General features: G+C 48.9%; 3 protein-coding genes across 3 annotated transcripts; all 3 read left to right on the forward strand.

Annotated features, from left to right (window-relative positions):
- Positions 1–1,528: 1,528 nt before the first annotated feature.
- F5891DRAFT_903768 (uncharacterized protein) lies at positions 1,529–1,776 on the forward strand (the record flags this gene model as incomplete). Its single annotated transcript, XM_041373512.1, has 2 exons — positions 1,529–1,676; positions 1,733–1,776. Coding segments are annotated over 2 exons (192 nt in total), but the record flags the coding sequence as incomplete, so codon positions are not given.
- A 402-nt stretch (positions 1,777–2,178) lies between these two features.
- F5891DRAFT_1186527 (uncharacterized protein) lies at positions 2,179–2,993 on the forward strand (the record flags this gene model as incomplete). Its single annotated transcript, XM_041366712.1, has 3 exons — positions 2,179–2,394; positions 2,449–2,745; positions 2,793–2,993. The coding sequence occupies 3 exons, from the start codon at positions 2,179–2,181 to the stop codon at positions 2,991–2,993; spliced, it is 714 nt and encodes a 237-aa protein (XP_041227990.1).
- A 12,327-nt stretch (positions 2,994–15,320) lies between these two features.
- Positions 15,321–15,696, forward strand: F5891DRAFT_923172 (uncharacterized protein; the record flags this gene model as incomplete). The annotated part of the gene is made up of 2 exons (XM_041373822.1): positions 15,321–15,440; positions 15,505–15,696. Coding segments are annotated over 2 exons (312 nt in total), but the record flags the coding sequence as incomplete, so codon positions are not given.
- Between the last annotated feature and the right edge of the window lie 1,494 nt (positions 15,697–17,190).

Below are 17,190 nucleotides of genomic sequence, written 5' to 3' on the forward strand. Positions count from 1 at the left end.
GACAGGCTTGTGTCAGCAAGGGACGCGAGGCCTAGGTGCAGAAAGGCTCGGAGGCAGTAGAAGCAGCGGCAGGAAGCAGCCGATCGGAGTCACTGGAGGTTGCCGAGAGTGTTTTTAGAGTGTAGTCACATGTCTTGTTGTCTTGGGCTTGTTTTGATCCATTTTTCTGTAGAGTGTTAGGTGTGTTTTTGTGTTTTAGTGGTCACCGTTCCAGCGTCGGGTGGACGAAAGTCCGACAGTGTGCAAAGCGGCTTGGTTTACTTTAGTAGGAGCCATGATATGAGTAAGTGTACTTGGAAAGGTGTGAGTTCGAATATACTGTTAAGGTCGTACTCTCGTAGGGTCGGATCCGAAGGACTTCGGCCTCAGCTCGTACGCTGTGCCCCTTTCCCAAGTACTGTCCCTTATTTCAAAGTACTAACGATAATGTGTCCGAAGGTCCGGACGGGTCTCGTAGTATATCCAGATGTCTTCTGTATATCGGAAACGCGTATAAGGCTAATCCAGACGTATCCAAACTAGAAACTAACAGAGTAAAGACTACCCGAAGGTAGAGCCGAGGATATAGACTATCGGAATCTATCCGAAGTCTCGGAGGGTGACAAGAGTAAGAAGGACTCAAGTCCGGAGGACAGAAAGAGGACAAACTAAGATGATATTCGAACTGAGGTACTACAGGACATATACACGAGTTTATATACTATGAGGATAACGGAAGTATCAGTAAGCAAAGGTCTGAGGCTATGTACGAAGCATGTGCAACGGTTATCAAACGCGAGTCAGAAATGAGACATAGGTTAATGGATCAGTAAGCATACCGGTAATAAGTATAACCGAAACACCGGGAAGAGGAAATACCGAATAGGCTGTGTTTAACGTTATATGAACAGGAAATGAATTAGAAAGCTTATCATAAATCAGATCGGAAGTGGATCTATACATCGGACTGGATCAGATCTCAGGGTCCGAAGTCCGGAAGAGAAGTGTGAATATATGGGATATGACAGAGACACAGAGATTAGACATCGCCTGTCAATGAGATCGGCTCCAAGGCCAGATAGATGGATTTGCTTGGTCTGCTCTAATACATCTCGGGGAGGGATTTGATGCAGATGATGAACCTGAAGACTTGGACGTAGACATTCTAGATGATCTCGATGATGACCCGGCGGATTTCACAGAGACATCTCATACATGGACAAACTCTCCCAAGCTCACTGTAATCCCATTGCCATCAAACCTGGGGGTTGATAGATGCAGATGATGCATGGCAGAGGATCTGATTCCCCTGGAGATGTTGCTTCGTGAAGGGCAGGCCAATGATGCCCTTCACAATCTCCGCATTTACCTTTGCAACAAGGCCATCCTGTTCCGAACAACTGTTAGGCAGGCCAATTCCCAGGCCCTGAAAACTCGAGCTTGGTCCCAGGTGATGTCGGTGCAGCAGGCAGTCTCCCTCCATGCCAGCATATATACAAAGACAAGGAAGCAAATGATGAAACTTGAGCCGGGGCAAGACCAGCTTCAGAAATACAAACCCCTGCTTCGCGAGCAACTCAAAATCAGCACTGCAGTGGGCGACCCAAATGCCCGAGGTCAACAAAATGAATCTTTGGCTTGGTTTTGGTCTGTTGAAGTCGACCTCGGGGGTCCTGATCAATCGTGGAATGAGGAATGTGAGTTCCTACTTGCATGTCATATCCCGCGGTTACCTGACTGGACCCATGCCAAGTTTACCGAGTCCATTGGCTGAGGGCAAAGGCACTATGGGATCGATGGAGGGAGGAAATGCTATTGGTCAAATTGGAGATGGATTGGACATGTAAGTTCTTTTTGTGGAAAACAACCCAATGGGGCGAGCACATGCAGGGATCATTGGAGAAATGACTTCTGGGTCACGGATGCTACGCCGGAAGGCAATCCCAAATGTATTTGTTGCTGGCACAGGATGCGCAGGCAGCTTTTCAAGACCTACAAAACATGTTGATAGAGGCTGGAGATGAATGAACATTGTTTTCTCATGAAGTCCCTTTTTCCACATACATCATTGAGGCCTGGGAATTGTCCAGGTCAGCCCATGTCGGAGTTTGAATTTCGTATCCATCCATCAGTGATTCTTATCTTCACATCTTGACCATCTTTCACTTGTATTGCCAGCGCCATAGTCCTGTATTAGCCATGTCTGCATCTCATGCATTCACTTCTGGCACTCTGAATGCCAGAAGCCATTACCGACCTCTGAAGCTGAGCCTTGCAACTATTTCCTGCACATTGGCAATGGCTGGATCACGCGTCCATGCATGCATCTCTCAATATCGGACGGAAGCTGCCAACAATGGTCTATCTGCTGACTGGATCAAGTATTTTAAAGCCGGGCTGCAATGGGAGATGAATGTATGTCACCACTGCCCTGATGACTTTGTTGGTCAATGCTAAGAATTTGAGCAGACATTTGTCACACCACTCCTGCAGTACTCCGCTTCACAGAATATCGTGTCGGTTCTTCCGGTCCCTGTTGCTTATATCCTTAAGTTGTATCCCATGCTCACCTGGAACACGGTTCCGGATGATGTCTTTTCATTCCACCTCCTTTCATTTCATGATGAGCCAATTGCAGGACATCCGTCCCGGATTGTGTTCGCATATACATGTCCATGGTGGATGGGAAACACCTGGATCCCTGATCAACCATGGCAGTGGGATGAAATAATGGCTTCCTGCATCTCTCACTACCAGTATTGGGCGGTAAGATGTTAGCTGAATTACCTTGATTGATGACTTATCTGTTTCAGCTTAATGTTGAGAATGATGCTTTGGTACTTCCAGAGAAGTTGAAAAACACTTCGACTCCACCACTCATGGGACTGAGGTTCATCAAAGAACGCATGGAAGCATTGATGGAGGAGCAAGATCAGGGCATCAAAGCTAAGATGGGAGAGGTGAATATGTACACTGACATGTTAGAGAAATTGAGGAAAGGCAAAGGAGTGTAGTCCCATTCAGTCTTCATTGTATACAAGATGTAACATATTCTATGCATTCAAAAATCTCACATCCGAGTCCCGGACGCCCAGGTCCCGAGTCCCGAAATTCGGAGGTCGGGGTTCAGAGACCCGGAGCTCGGAAACTGTGTTGGGTGTCAGGGTATCCAGACCATTGGAGATAGCATGTGTCAGTATTTTGCGTTTCATGGTTTATGTTGGGTGAATATGGAATTGGGGATCAGGGACTCGGTATTCAGAACAGTGTCAAGTCCCAGGTCACGAGCTCCGAATCCCAAGTGCCGAACCCCGGGTCCCGAGTCCCAAATTTCGGAGGTCGGGGTTCGGCGACCCGGAGCTCGGCAACTGTGTTGGGTGTCAGGGTACTTGGAGCATTGGAGATAGCATTTGTCAGTATTTTAAGTTTCATGGTTTATGTTTCGTGATTATGGAATCAGGTGTCAGGGACTCGGTATTGAGAACAGTGTTGAGTCCCATGTCACGAGCTCCGAGTCCCGAGTCCCGGAAACCCAGGTCCCGAGTCCCGAATTTCGGAGGTCGGGGTTCGGCGACCCGGAGCTCGGCAACTGCTGGGTGTGGGTTTCGGGACTCAGAGCTCATGACCTGGGACTCAACACTGTTCTCAATACCGAGTCCCTGACACCTGATTCCATAATCACGAAACATAAACCATGAAACTTAAAATACTGACAAATGCTATCTCCAATGCTCCAAGTACCCTGACACCCAACACAGTTGCCGAGCTCCGGGTCGCCGAACCCCGACTTCCGAAATTCGGGACTCGGGACTCGGGGTTCGGCACTCGGGACTCGGAGCTCGTGACCTGGGACTTGACACTGTTCTGAATACCGAGTCCCTGATCCCCAATTCCATATTCACCCAACATAAACCATGAAACGCAAAATACTGACACATGCTATCTCCAATGGTCTGGATACCCTGACACCCAACACAGTTTCCGAGCTCCGGGTCTCTGAACCCCGACCTCCGAATTTCGGGACTCGGGACCTGGGCGTCCGGAACTCGGTATTCAGAACAGTGTCGAGTCCGGAGTCCACAATGTCAGGGTTCAGGGTTTTGTTAAATGTGTATGGCAATAACAAATGTTAATTCGAGCATATTTATACATCTTCCCCCAGTCTCAGATATCACGTGCTGAGGTCCGGGTGTCGGGACTAAGTACCCCAGCACTCGGGACTCCCATATGTCAAGTCCCGAGTTCCAATTATCGAATACCGAGGCTTGCATCCAAATTATTCAGTCCCACATATCACTTTGGAAATGCTCAAAATTGAGTATTGAGGTCCGGATCACAATTGGTACATGGTATTCATTTGTTGGAATGTATATAGGTCACAATGCTTGCTCTTTGTTTGATCTTTCACACACTGTATGGACCATCCACACTAGCCCATCCACATGATGGAACACCAGCATAAATATGAACAGCATCCCTCATATACCATGCCCAAGCAATCCGATCCCCTTCCACATTATAAACTCCATGTCTCACAATCCTTCTGGAAAATGCAATCATACAGCCGGAATTGTACTTGAACTCCAGCTGAAGGTTTGGCATTGTCATCCGAGCATTAGAATAGTTCCCCACGGTGGTGAGAATGTCGAAGCATTCAGCAATGGACATGTGGTCTCGATGATGGGGGGTTTCCCGATTGGAAATGATGGAGAGGGTGTTAAACATGGATGCCCAGTACTGCAGGGCCTCCGGCATCTGTGGCAGATCCTTGCTTACTGCTATATTTCCAAGGTTTGACAAGGTTCTCAACCCTGCCCAGTACTGCTCAGGATGCATGACTCTGAGTGCCGCGGACGCGATGGCTGCTGGCCTTGCAATGGCTTTGAGGATATTCTCGCAGGAAGGTCCCTTCAATGATGCAGATACCTCCGGATCGGACACATTCTTTGGGATTGGTAAGTATGACTGCCGGAATCACCATCTCATCAGATCCTACCTCGTGTCCCTGTTGAAACCATGCCGGAGATAGATTGATGCATCCGGGAGTTGCTCCAACATCTTCCGAGCCCCGGTTGAACAACCTTTGATTAGTTCGCCAATTGCCATCAGCCCTTACACTTTTTTCGAGGCTTGGAGCAAGCAAATTGGTGGCCTCCCTGATTTCCTTATGTAGGTTCCATTAATATTCGATATCCATCGAGTAACAATGTATATTACACACCTGGGTGGTGTCTGTCAGGGCGTCTGGGAGATACCATGCAATGATGGCACCGGATGCATCAAGAATTATGGCAGATTCATCAACCAACCTTTTGCCTTCATGGCCAGGAGGACACCTCTCAAGCAACCTCGCCTCTCTATGTTCATTATGCCCGGTGTCCTTCAGGGAGATCAATTTGCTATATCTTGCAATATCCATCTGCATCTGAACTGTCATGCAGGAATTTGAATGATAAATAGAATTTTCCGAATCTGCAGGAAGACCCACTGGGATTTTTAGATGCCTTTATGAGTACATCAGCCAAGCGATCACACGCCATCACCAGATCAGTGTCTAGGTTGGGGGAAGGTATGACTGGGCCTCCTCCAGTCTTCTCTGCCTTGAATTTCTGTTCAGTATATTTCCCTGCTTCATAAGTCACAGTCAGGGCCCAAGTGCGCCAGATGTTTATGCTATCAGGAGGGGAAGGGGAAGAACCGTTCATGCTGGATGTTAATCTTGGGAAATCAGACGCTGAATGCTGGATATCCGGACTTTGGTGTTATAGGGGGTGGAGATAGAGAGGATCAGATACGGGAGCCATGGATAATTTTGGCTGTCAAAGATGTATTATTATCCATTGCTCAATGAAATACTACCTGATTGGAAGTGTGCTGGTCATCAGATATTCATTTGTCGACTCCCAGGTCCCGGAACTCGGAAGTCAGTACGGTTGACCCATATTTGGGTGGTCGGAATTTGGCGTCTCGTAGGGCAACACAAGCTTCGCACTGCCATATCAGGAGATCACCTGCTGCTCCGGGAACTCAGTAACTGTGATTTATTACCTCCTCTGAGTAAGGTTGACTCGCTGGTCATCAGATATTCATTTGTTGACTCCCGGGTCCCGGAACTCGGAAGTCGGTACTGTTGACCCATATTTGGGTGGTCGGAATTTGGAGTCTCATAGGGCAACACAAGCTTCGCACAGCCATGTCAGGAGATCACCTGCTGCTCCGGGAACTCGGTAACTTTGATTTATTACCTCCTCTGAGTATGGTTGACTCACATTTTGGTGGTCGGAACTTGGCTTCTCGTAGGGCAACACAAGCTTCGCACCCCGGATTCCACATTCTGCAAGACAACCTGTGCACCATCAAAAAGTATTAACTAACTTATGTGGTGAGTTCCGGGTCCCAGAACTCGGAACTCGATACAGTTGACTCAAATTCTGGTGGCTGGAACTTGGCATCTCGTAGGGCAACACAAGCTTCGCACTGCCATGTCAGGAGATCACCTGATGCTCCGGGAACTTGGTAACTTTGATTTATTACCTCCTCTGATTTGGTTGATGTACAACTACCTCAGCTCCATCATGTCTACAATTATGATACACATGGGCCCACCCATCTATATTGTATACCACCCTCGGCCCACTGGTCTAATTAATATGCATCTGGGCCCACCCATATAATACAATATTTTATAATACCCTCGGCCCACCCGTCTAATTTAATATGTGTCTGGGCCCACCCGTGAATGTGATAACAAGTACCTACCCATCTATCTCATACACATCTACCTTAATACACCCATCTGCATAATATCCAACTACCTCGGCCCACCCGTCTACCTAATATTCATTTACATCAGCCCACTCATCTACTCTATATATTCCCTGCATGGGCCCACCCATCTCCATCGGGAATAATTTGCCTCCCGGCCCATCCGTCATAGTCGAGGATATTTTTATCATGGGCCCATGGTCCGCTGGCCCGTATCATACGGGATATTATGCATATCCGTTCCCTCGTATTATACAGAGATAGGTCACTGTAATATGTGATAATGTACCTTGAGTGTCTTGGGTGTAGCATAGACTGCGCGCAAGACTCTGATGGCAACCTTCTCCTCATTAAGGTAGCATCCTTCCCAGACATCGGTCCGACTCGTCCCATTCACCGCATGGTTACTGGTACGCCTCACTTCTCTGCGCTGCAGGTTCATGTTCGGAAGTAAACTTCTGGAATTTTGGAGAAGATTGTACAAGTTACTTTCCAGACCGTGTTCAGGTGTTGCAGAGAAGTGGACCGGAAGATTCTGTGAATGGAAATCAAATGAAGGGTTTGGCAAGAGACTAGGAGATGTGGTACCAACTTCTTGCATCACTTTCAAGATCTGGTTTACGATGGCATTGGTCAACCAGGAGATCCAGTTGTTCCTGCTCCCCCCGTCTTGACTGACACACAGCGTACAGCTAACTTGTCATCTCATCCAAGATTCACCAACTTCTACCAACCAGCTGATCATCCCATTTCAATGCTCGAACCTTATTTAAGTGATGTACCCTTCAGGCCACCGACTGTCCCTCCCATATGAATGCCAACGTGACAAAATCCCCTTCCCTCTCCTCCTAGAGACATATGGGATACCACTCCATATTGTCAAGTTTTACAGGAATGTGCCAGCTCTAGCTACAGAGAGCGCTCCGTCTTTACCTCCCAGCATTCATCACTTGGACACAATCCGCAGTCTCGCAAAGCGAGCACGAGAGAGTGCGGAATCCTTACGCAAAGTTGGACGCCGCAAACGAGCCAAACAGTCTGAACTTAATATGGTACGTGTTCAGAACTGCACATACTTTTATGCACCTGTTTGACATGATAGTTTACAGGACGACAATTCTCTGTCCAATGGTGACTATGAGCAAGAAGCTCATGCTCCTAACGAACTCCCTCCTCCTAACGAACTCCCACCTCCTGAGAACTCCCACCTCCAGACGAACTCCCACCTCTGGACGAACTCCCACCTCCTGACGAACTCCCTCGTCCTAATGAACTCCAGATTGATTCTGGGCCTGTAACAAGGCCCAATGTTGATATCGATCAGCTCATCCGGAGTGCAGTACTGCTGAAAATGCAGGAAACCATGGAGTTTGTGCACCTACTCAGGAACACTTCGCTGGAAGATCCGATTGCAAAGCTGGGTGAGGATGTCCTAGCTAGTCATTGTTCCAATACCGTGACATCATTCGTTATACCACCAGTTGCAGTCATGCCCGATAGGGTAAATCCATACACTGGAAGTGGAGCCCCACCGCAAGCTATGCCAGTTCCCGATCACGGACCACCCGTCAAGTTTGATCATACGGGTGAACTATCCGGATTTGTAAATCACTCACAACACCGAGTGATGTACAAACACAAAATGTACCCAACGGCAATGCACCTCCTTGAGGCGATGAAGTTCACGGTGTGTCAGTAGGGGATATGCAGAGCCTATGTCAGGGGCTGGAGAGCATGAGGTGTCAGAGGTCTCAGAGCAGCAGAGGTGTCAGGGGTCTTTGTCGGGCCTTAGCAGTAGCACATGTGGCTTGTAGTCTGCACTCCAACCACGAGCAGTGTTCTTGTGTTTGCTTGTCACCTGTTCGTCGTACCGACTCACCTGGTGACTAGAGCGAGTGCGCCTTGTGCCTCACCGTTTCGGAACCCAGCAAGACAGTTTAGATTCGTTTTCCTTCTGTTTTCATTGTTTTCTTGACTCCGTTTTTTCTTTCATCTCTATTTTCCTTCCTTAGATTCCTCGTGTCGCGTATTCCCATCACGGCTCTTATGTTAGAAGACGTTGCAAGACTATGTAGTCTGCTACCAGATTCTCCCAAAATTCTGTTCAGTCCCCACAGACGAGCGTCTGATTCCTCGTTGATAGTTCATATCGCTTCCCCCCCGGAAGAACTCGGACCAGTTATCGGACCCAACATCAGACACATACGCACTAAGCACACAGCCAGTCAGCTACAAACAAGTATTCAAACCCAAGTCCAAGCTACCACTACACTCCCTCAGACAACGCCTCACTCACCCATGGCGACAGTACCAGTACTACTGCTACTACGAGGAGACTATGTCGGTGGAGAAGAACCTAACGAGTGGATGCGCCAACTTGACCTCAACTTACCCACCACATGGACTGACCTGCAGAAGGTAGAACATTTTCGCCGGCAATGTGCACCGGGCAGCCTAGCAGAGGCATGGTTCACGACACTAACGCCAGCCCAGACGACCACGTGGTCCCAGTTAGAAACAGTGTTCCTCACACGTTGGCCACCAGCACTCCCACTGCAGTTAATGGCCGGCCAGAAGAAAGAACGATTGAAAGCAGTGGTGTTGAAAGAGATGGAGATTGGAACGATGTTGGACGACGAGAAAGGACAGGAATGGGGACACGTGAGGTGGGCGAGACAGGTACAACGGTTAGCGCAAAGTTTTGGAGACAACAACTGCCAGTTTCTGGACGTGGTACTCGATGGGGTACCAGACCTGTTACGAGACCATCTTTCAGACACGTATACGGATTGGGCAGCGTTCCTCGCAGGAGTTAATGGAGTATCCTCGCTAGGGCGAGAGTGCGGGCAGCTGAAGAACGAACTATGAGAGAGGACATCGCACAACTGAAGGCTAGGTTGCAGCCCCAGCAGCAGGCACAGCCAACACGACCTTACCCCACAAACCCGCCGGCATACAGACCCTATCCTCGTCCAGTCAGCAATGCGACAACCATCCCAGCTGCACAAGCACCAACCATGACAATGCAACAACCGGCCGGTCAGACTCAGCCAAACTTTGTGCCCACAATACCATACCAAACGCCAGCGTACCAGCCCCAGCCAACAACACCTGGACAGAATCTGTTTATGACAACAGGAGCAGTACCTAGCACTAACCTCTTCTACCGGTACCAACCGTTTCCCCAAACACCTTCCCGCCCAAACACTTCAGACCGCATCCGTATGGCGGCCCAGTATTCCACACTCCAGCATCACCAAGACTCAGAGACGGGTCGTGCAGCATATAATCAGCAGGTGAAAGAGTGGCACGACAAACACGGCACAGATGCCATGCCGCACACAGGACGCCCCTACCCTTTGAGACCAGGCTCAGCGCCTTTAGGGTCTCGAGAATGTTTCACGTGCAGACTGGTAACCGCGCCTCCGTACCAAGCTGCAGGTTGCCCTCACCAGCCAACTGTACCACAGGAGACCAAGTGGCGTGAAATTGTGTCTAGTATGGTGGGACAAGCAGTCAGAGCACAAAACCCACCAGTTACCCCATCTACCGCAGTGCAGTACGTAACAACGGCGCCGATAAACTATTACGATCCAGGAGGAATGTACAATGCATACCATCCTATGTATACGGAGCAGCAATACGAGTACCCGGGAAACGGAATGGGACTACAGCAATGAGGGGTAGCCCAGTAGTCCCATCCGAAGAGACACTCGACATGGTAATGCCAGTCTCGTTCAACCCCACACCAGCATATATAGAGGAAGATCATTACATTCCATCACCGGAGATATCATCCGGATTCATCTCCCAAATGTCACCCGCAGCTTCGATACTCCTCGACTCGGCACTAGTTTCAGAAATACCCTCACCTGCCCCGTCAGCCAGAGACATCAACACCGAACGTGTAGCTACTGCCGTCGACAACCTTGACATACTCATTAAGTCCCTTTCCACTCCATCATCTCCCGCCTTGTTAGAAGCTGCACTGTCTGATACCTTTATCTTGTTAGAAAACCCTAGTACTTTTGATGTTTCTGTTTCAAGCGACATGAACGATGGTTCCCTTGACGTAGTTTCAGCTCTCCCAGATTCCAGTTCTCTTAGTTCTACAACCGACTCAGTTGTACACGTTACGTCTTCCGATATAATCGAACCCATTGACTTGTACTCGGTTGAGTCACGAACGGCACAGGCAGAAGGCCAGCCATTCATAACACAAGTTAATATGTACGGAGAAGACGGTAGTACATCCGGGTTTCACGCACACGTCAATGACGGAGCGATGATCAACGCGATCGATGCAGAAGCCTATCGCACAGCCTCTGGAAGAATAGGCAGGCTTCTGCCATCAACACGTGTCCTTCGCATGGCCGATGGATCGCTGGTACCATCCTTAGGCGTTTGGACGGGAAAAATCATATGGCGTACGGCAAAAGCCATAGCAACTTTCGAAGTCTTTCCAAGCAGAGGAACATGGAAAGTCCTAATCGGTAAACCGCTATTGCAGCAGCTCCATGCAGTCCATAACTATGCCAACGATGTCACCTCCTTACCAAACATGAACTCCTCCACCCTCGGCACCACCATCATTCCTAACATGTTCGGCACTCCGGCAGCTAGATCCAAACGCCCAGCCAGTCAGAAGACTACAGTCTCGGAAGAACTCGGAGACGAGGAATGCACGGTCGAGGCAACCAACGCTCATGTAATGGTTGTCACGATCCCTCCAGACATTGTATCGTTAGAGCTCCTTCCCCCATCCTCTGTACAAACCAATGAACAATACGTGTACGCCTATGACTCAGACACTGGCAGAACAGCCATCGCAGAACTTTCAGAACAACTTTCACGAGCAGGAGCACACGTCGTGCTAGCAGACCGTAAACCTGCACTGATACCAACAAGTTTGATCAACAAACATTACCGCTCACCTTGCACCCCAGTCTTGTTCACCGAGACGACGTCTTCAGACGACGAAATCGGAGAAGTGCCAGAGTTTCCATTGCCCAACGCAGAGAATCAAGGCATCTACACACGACATACGGACCCGTTCAACCCAGTGCGCGTGAAGGAGATTTTGAAGCTAGTAACAATCGGGGAGGACTTAACGAAAGAACAGAAGGACAAAGTAAGATATTTTGTTACACAATACGCAGATATGTTTGCTATCACAGTTAAGGAAGTATTTCCAGTAGACTTCAAGTCTTTCAAACTCATGTTTCCCCCAGATGCAACGTTCTCCACGAAGACTAACCAGCGACCACTAACACCTCCACAGCGCGAATATCTCTACACAAGACTTAACGAGATGGAATCAGCAGGGATCATCTGCAGAATCCCTCCGGAAGAGGTCAAAGTGTCCGCACCAACCGTTCTAGCCCAGAAGGCACATAGCGCAGCCAGCATACCAATCAAGGAACTATGGCACCGTGTCAACGACCAATGCGAACAACATGGATTCCCTGTACGAGACGACCTACCACCACGACCACCGGCAATAGCAGAACCCGTGCCTGTCCAAAATGGCCCTAAGTGGCGTATTTGCCAGAACTTTGCAGAAATCAACAAGGCAAGCCAAATTCCGCCAGTACCTCAAGGTGATATCCAAGCCAAGCAGCAACGCCTGTCAGGACACCGGTGGGTCAGCATCATTGATTTCGCAGCAGGCTTCTATGCAATACCTGTAGATGAAGACACGCAACCATATCTCGCGTTTTACACTGAAGGCCGTGGATATGACTGTTATTGCAGAATGCCGTTTGGACTGACAGGCATGCCAACAACGTTCAGTGACATGGCAGCCACAGCATTGAGGGACCAGATTGGATTATTGTATGAACTCTATGTAGACAATAACGGAATGGCAGGAGATAACTTCGAGGAGAAATTGGAATGACTAGGTAAGTTTTTCACCCGCGTTCGAGAAAAACGACTCTCGCTTTCCCCACAGAAAACACAGCTATTCATGTCCGAGGTTATGTTCGCGGGAGCACAAGTAGGCAAAGCTGGGGTACGACCAGACCTAGCCAAGCTGTCTGCCATAGCAGACTGGTCACCACCACGCACCCTGCACAACCTTATGCAGTTCTTGGGACTCACAGGATACTTCAGGCCGCTGATAAAGAACTATGCGAGGACAGCAGCACCGCTCACCAATTTAGTACGAAAACTCGGTGTGCCCCCAGAAGGACAACAGGTAGGCAAACATAAGTATCGCGACCACCTTCACAAGACCCTCCTGGCAGCATATTGGAAACACAACCACATGGACACCTTTTTACAGCTCAAGAAAGTGTTGTTGTCCGAACCGGTACTACGAGGGCCAAGGTTCGATGGCACCCCGTTTATCGTCACGACAGATGGATGCAAAGATGGCTTCGGAGCGATTCTAGCACAACAGTTTACCACAGTCCTACCATCCGGCAAGACCACCACTCAAGCCCACCCAATCGCATACGCATCAAAGAGAACGTCATCAGCAGAAGAGAAGTACAAACCGTTTTTACTTGAATTTGCTGCACTAAAATTTGGTCTAGATAGGTTTTCAGATGTTATCTGGGGGTCACCAGTAGAGATAGAGACGGACTGCCAGGCACTTAGGGATGCTCTACTGAGCTCGAAGTTAAATGTCACCCATGCCAGATGGCGAGATGGTATCATCGCCCATCATATCGTTGATGTCAGACACCGAGCGGGAACAACTAACACAGCAGCAGATGGTCTCAGCAGACAATTCTCAACCACGCTGGTTATGACAAATGACGGAAGCACTTGGACAGTTAGCGAAGATTGGGAAACAGCTAGAGGTATCGTTAATGACTTATTCACCCTTGGAACTAATGACTCGCCCTCCCAGAACTCGACGGATAACCTGTTGACCCTACGCTCATGATTCGAAGATGAACCAATGTTCTCAGAGATCCTGGATGCACTCCTCGACTCAGATCAAGACAAACCGCCAAAGGACAAACGACGCGCACGGCACCAGGCACAATCATACTACATTGAGGATGGAAAACTTTGGTATGTCAATAACAAAGCCACCACCCGCGTACACAGCCGCCTGGAATGCGTGTCCCAGGTGGAAGCAATCAAGTTAGCCCATGCAGAACATACGTCTAGAGGACACTGGGGACGGGACCTCGTCAAATTGCAACTAATGGACCAAATCCACAGCTCATGCCTCAACCGTTCTATCACCACAGCAATCTCAGAGTGTGCAAAGTGCAAGAACTTCAGGCCAACACACTTACATGCTCTGCTAGAACCTATCGTGCGCCGTCACCCATTTGAACTCATTGTAGCTGATTATTTGAGCATGCCATCGGGCAAAGGTGGATTCTCGGAAATAGCACTGTTTATCGACACATTTTTGCAATACACTTGGGGATTCAAACTCAAGAAGAAAGGAACCGCTAAGTCCACTATTGAATATCTAATGAAAATATGTCATGACTTCTGAGCTCCAGAGTCATTCATGACAGATGGAGGCCGCCACTTCGATAATCACGAAGTAGCTGGATGGTGCGCAGCACATAACACCCAACACCACGTTACGGCCGCGTACGCACCTTGGGTCAATGGATTAGTCGAAGGAACGAATAGTAAGCTGCTTGGAAGGTTACGTCGTGCATGTGCATTGGAGTTGGATGAGGATGAATGCATAGCAGAAGTGACAAGAGACGAAATTCTGAATAACTGGCCCGATCATTTCGAGGAAGCCATTCAACACCTTAACGAACGCACCATTCCAGCCTTCCAGTACTCCCCAAAAGAATTGCTATTAGGATTAGTTATCAACACACCTATCACTCCGTCAGACAACATCACCTCCGCAGTCTCACAAAATGACACCAACGTTCGCTCAGCATACACAGCGCAGCAACGACTCGACGCACAAGCCCACACGGTCGTACACGCCATCAAACGCAAGTTCAAGTTTGATTGAAGAGTTTTATTGTTGGGACCAGGTGAAGTCGTGTTCTCGTCTGGTCAGCTAGTACAGGTATATGCTAATGAACTCGACAGTACCTTCAAGTCGTCACGCAAACTCATTCCCCATTGGTTGGCACCACGAAGAGTAGTATCCCAATGTGGAAACTCGTACGCACTTTCCACGTTGGAAGGATTTCCAATGCCTGGATGGTACCATGCACGACGTTTGCGTCGTTTCGTACCACGCTCCAGAACTGCACTAGCAGAACTACAGAAGGAGTTGGAGGATGTCACAGGCGCAGAACAAGTCGAAGAAGACGGAGACGAAGACACTTGGGTGATGCGCACACCACCAGATCCTCAAACCACTACTATCGAGCTCGTCACTCTCGACACGCCGTTTCGAGACGCGACCCAGGAGTGTCACATTTGTTGGGGGGGTATATGTGTTGGTAGGGGATATGCAGAGCCTAGGTCAGGGGCTGGAGAGCATGAGGTGTCAGAGGTCTCGGAGCAGCAGAGGTGTCAGGGGTCTTTGTCGGGCCTTAGCAGTAGCACATGTGGCTTGTAGTCTGCACTCCAACCACGAGCAGTGTTCTTGTGTTTGCTTGTCACCTGTTTGTCGTACCGACTCAACGGAACACCCTAAGCTGCAGGAACATATACGAAAGTGCACCGATGTTGGTGACATGTACCCGTTGTCAGCTAGTTTTCAGGACCACGTGCAACCAGATTGGGGCCAGGTATTCTTGAGGACTGTGAGATTATCTTCATTGGCATTCCAATCGAATCAACTTTCCCTGACTATTTTTGTATTTTCAGATGGAAGATGTGCTGTATATAAAGTTCAAGCAACATCCTGACCTTCGGACATTGCTTTTGCGCACAGGCCTTGCTGATATTGTGTATGCCGATGCCAATGATGCGTACTGGGGCCATGGTCCTTCAGGTGATGGTGCCAACAAACTTGGAAAGGCCTTGATACACGTACGGGACAGACTTTGTGCGGAAGGAGAAAGATAGTAGTCTTCCCTGAACTGACTTCAATCATGGCCACTTTCGCTTCCTCCTTCCACATTAACCCCACTTCAGCGCTGTCTCAGGCAACGCAGTCCACTCCAGCTCCATGGCTGGGTCCAGCATTTGGTGCTCTAACCACCTCATCAACCTGCTGGCTAAAGCAGAGTCCAACAGGTATCTACCATTTTGCTGCGCTGTTCTTCCCACTGACCACGACAACTGTTATGACAGAAATGGCATATGACAACTCAAGGAACACTGCCTCAGTCCTCTGGCTATCATCAAGAATGCAGGCGAAAGCATGGTGCCAGATGACCAAACCACGCTTTGCTCAGGCGCACAAAGGTTGATAGCGTGCAGACGTCATTGTCCGAAAGGCAGCTGATAACCTAGCCAGCACCATCCAAGGCATCCTCGACAGAATGACTCCATGGTGTTTGATGTCTCGAATCAAACTATTCATCAAACAGGATGAACTCACCAGAGTGATCCAACGATGTCATCTTGAGATATCTGATTGCTTAAACAAATTAGAGGCATGTCAAGTGTCTATTCCTTAGCTATTATCTGTAAATTCATCTACTTATTTGACCAGATAACCTCGCACCTCGAGATCCACAAATGGCAGTCCGCCTTCGAAGACAACAAGGATCGACAACGAATATATGATCCACTATCTTGGAGACCTCAAAAACAAACAGGAGATTCTCTTAAGCGACCAGCTGCATGCTATTGAATCAATTTCTCTTGCATCGGGCGTCCTGGAGGTCTGGGCAAAGAATAACAAAGGTAAATTATACCTCCCCTCCACCCTTCAACACACTAAATGGAGATCATAGATTATCAAATATTCACCTCGCCGCCCTCCTTGACTAGCATGGTTTTCAAACAGGCACTTCCCACTCTGGACTGCCATTTCCAAACCCAGGGAAGCCTGTACTCGCGACTGTGGTGGTGGGAAGGGATGTGGATGCTTTAAAGGATAGTGGAGGGATTGCGCCCAAGTCACGGTCGTGTTGACAGGTCACCTTGGTCTAGGGATCTCAGAGATCTGTCCAATGATTTCCCCTGGGTGACGAGCCCCAAGTTACTCAGTGTATCTCCCTCTGTCACTTGCTTGCTGGCATGAAATGTTCAGCCGGTGCAAGCAAGAATGAGCTTTTGGTCTTCCTTACCACGACGTTTACAGGACGAGTCACCACTACATCATGCTTCAAGATCAAGGGATATGATGAGCCCCAAGCCACCTGCTGTAGGTGGCCTTGCGTTCAGTTACAGTTCATTGTGAATGAGCGGTCACGTTCCAAATCAGTGAAGTGTTCTGGCCTGGAGCGACACACGCGGTCAGCACATTGGATGCATCCAGATGTGCAACATGATCCACAGGGTGAGGCTGCAGCAGCCCATGCATTTTTTGGCGACAACCTTGCCCAGCCAGATGCCCAGGAGGCTTTGGCTTAGTACTGGGCTGGTGTTGATGTTGCCCAC

This window comes from Suillus fuscotomentosus (genome assembly GCF_016647785.1).
Source record: "Suillus fuscotomentosus strain FC203 chromosome Unknown F5891scaffold_17, whole genome shotgun sequence".
NCBI lineage: Eukaryota > Fungi > Basidiomycota > Agaricomycetes > Boletales > Suillaceae > Suillus > Suillus fuscotomentosus.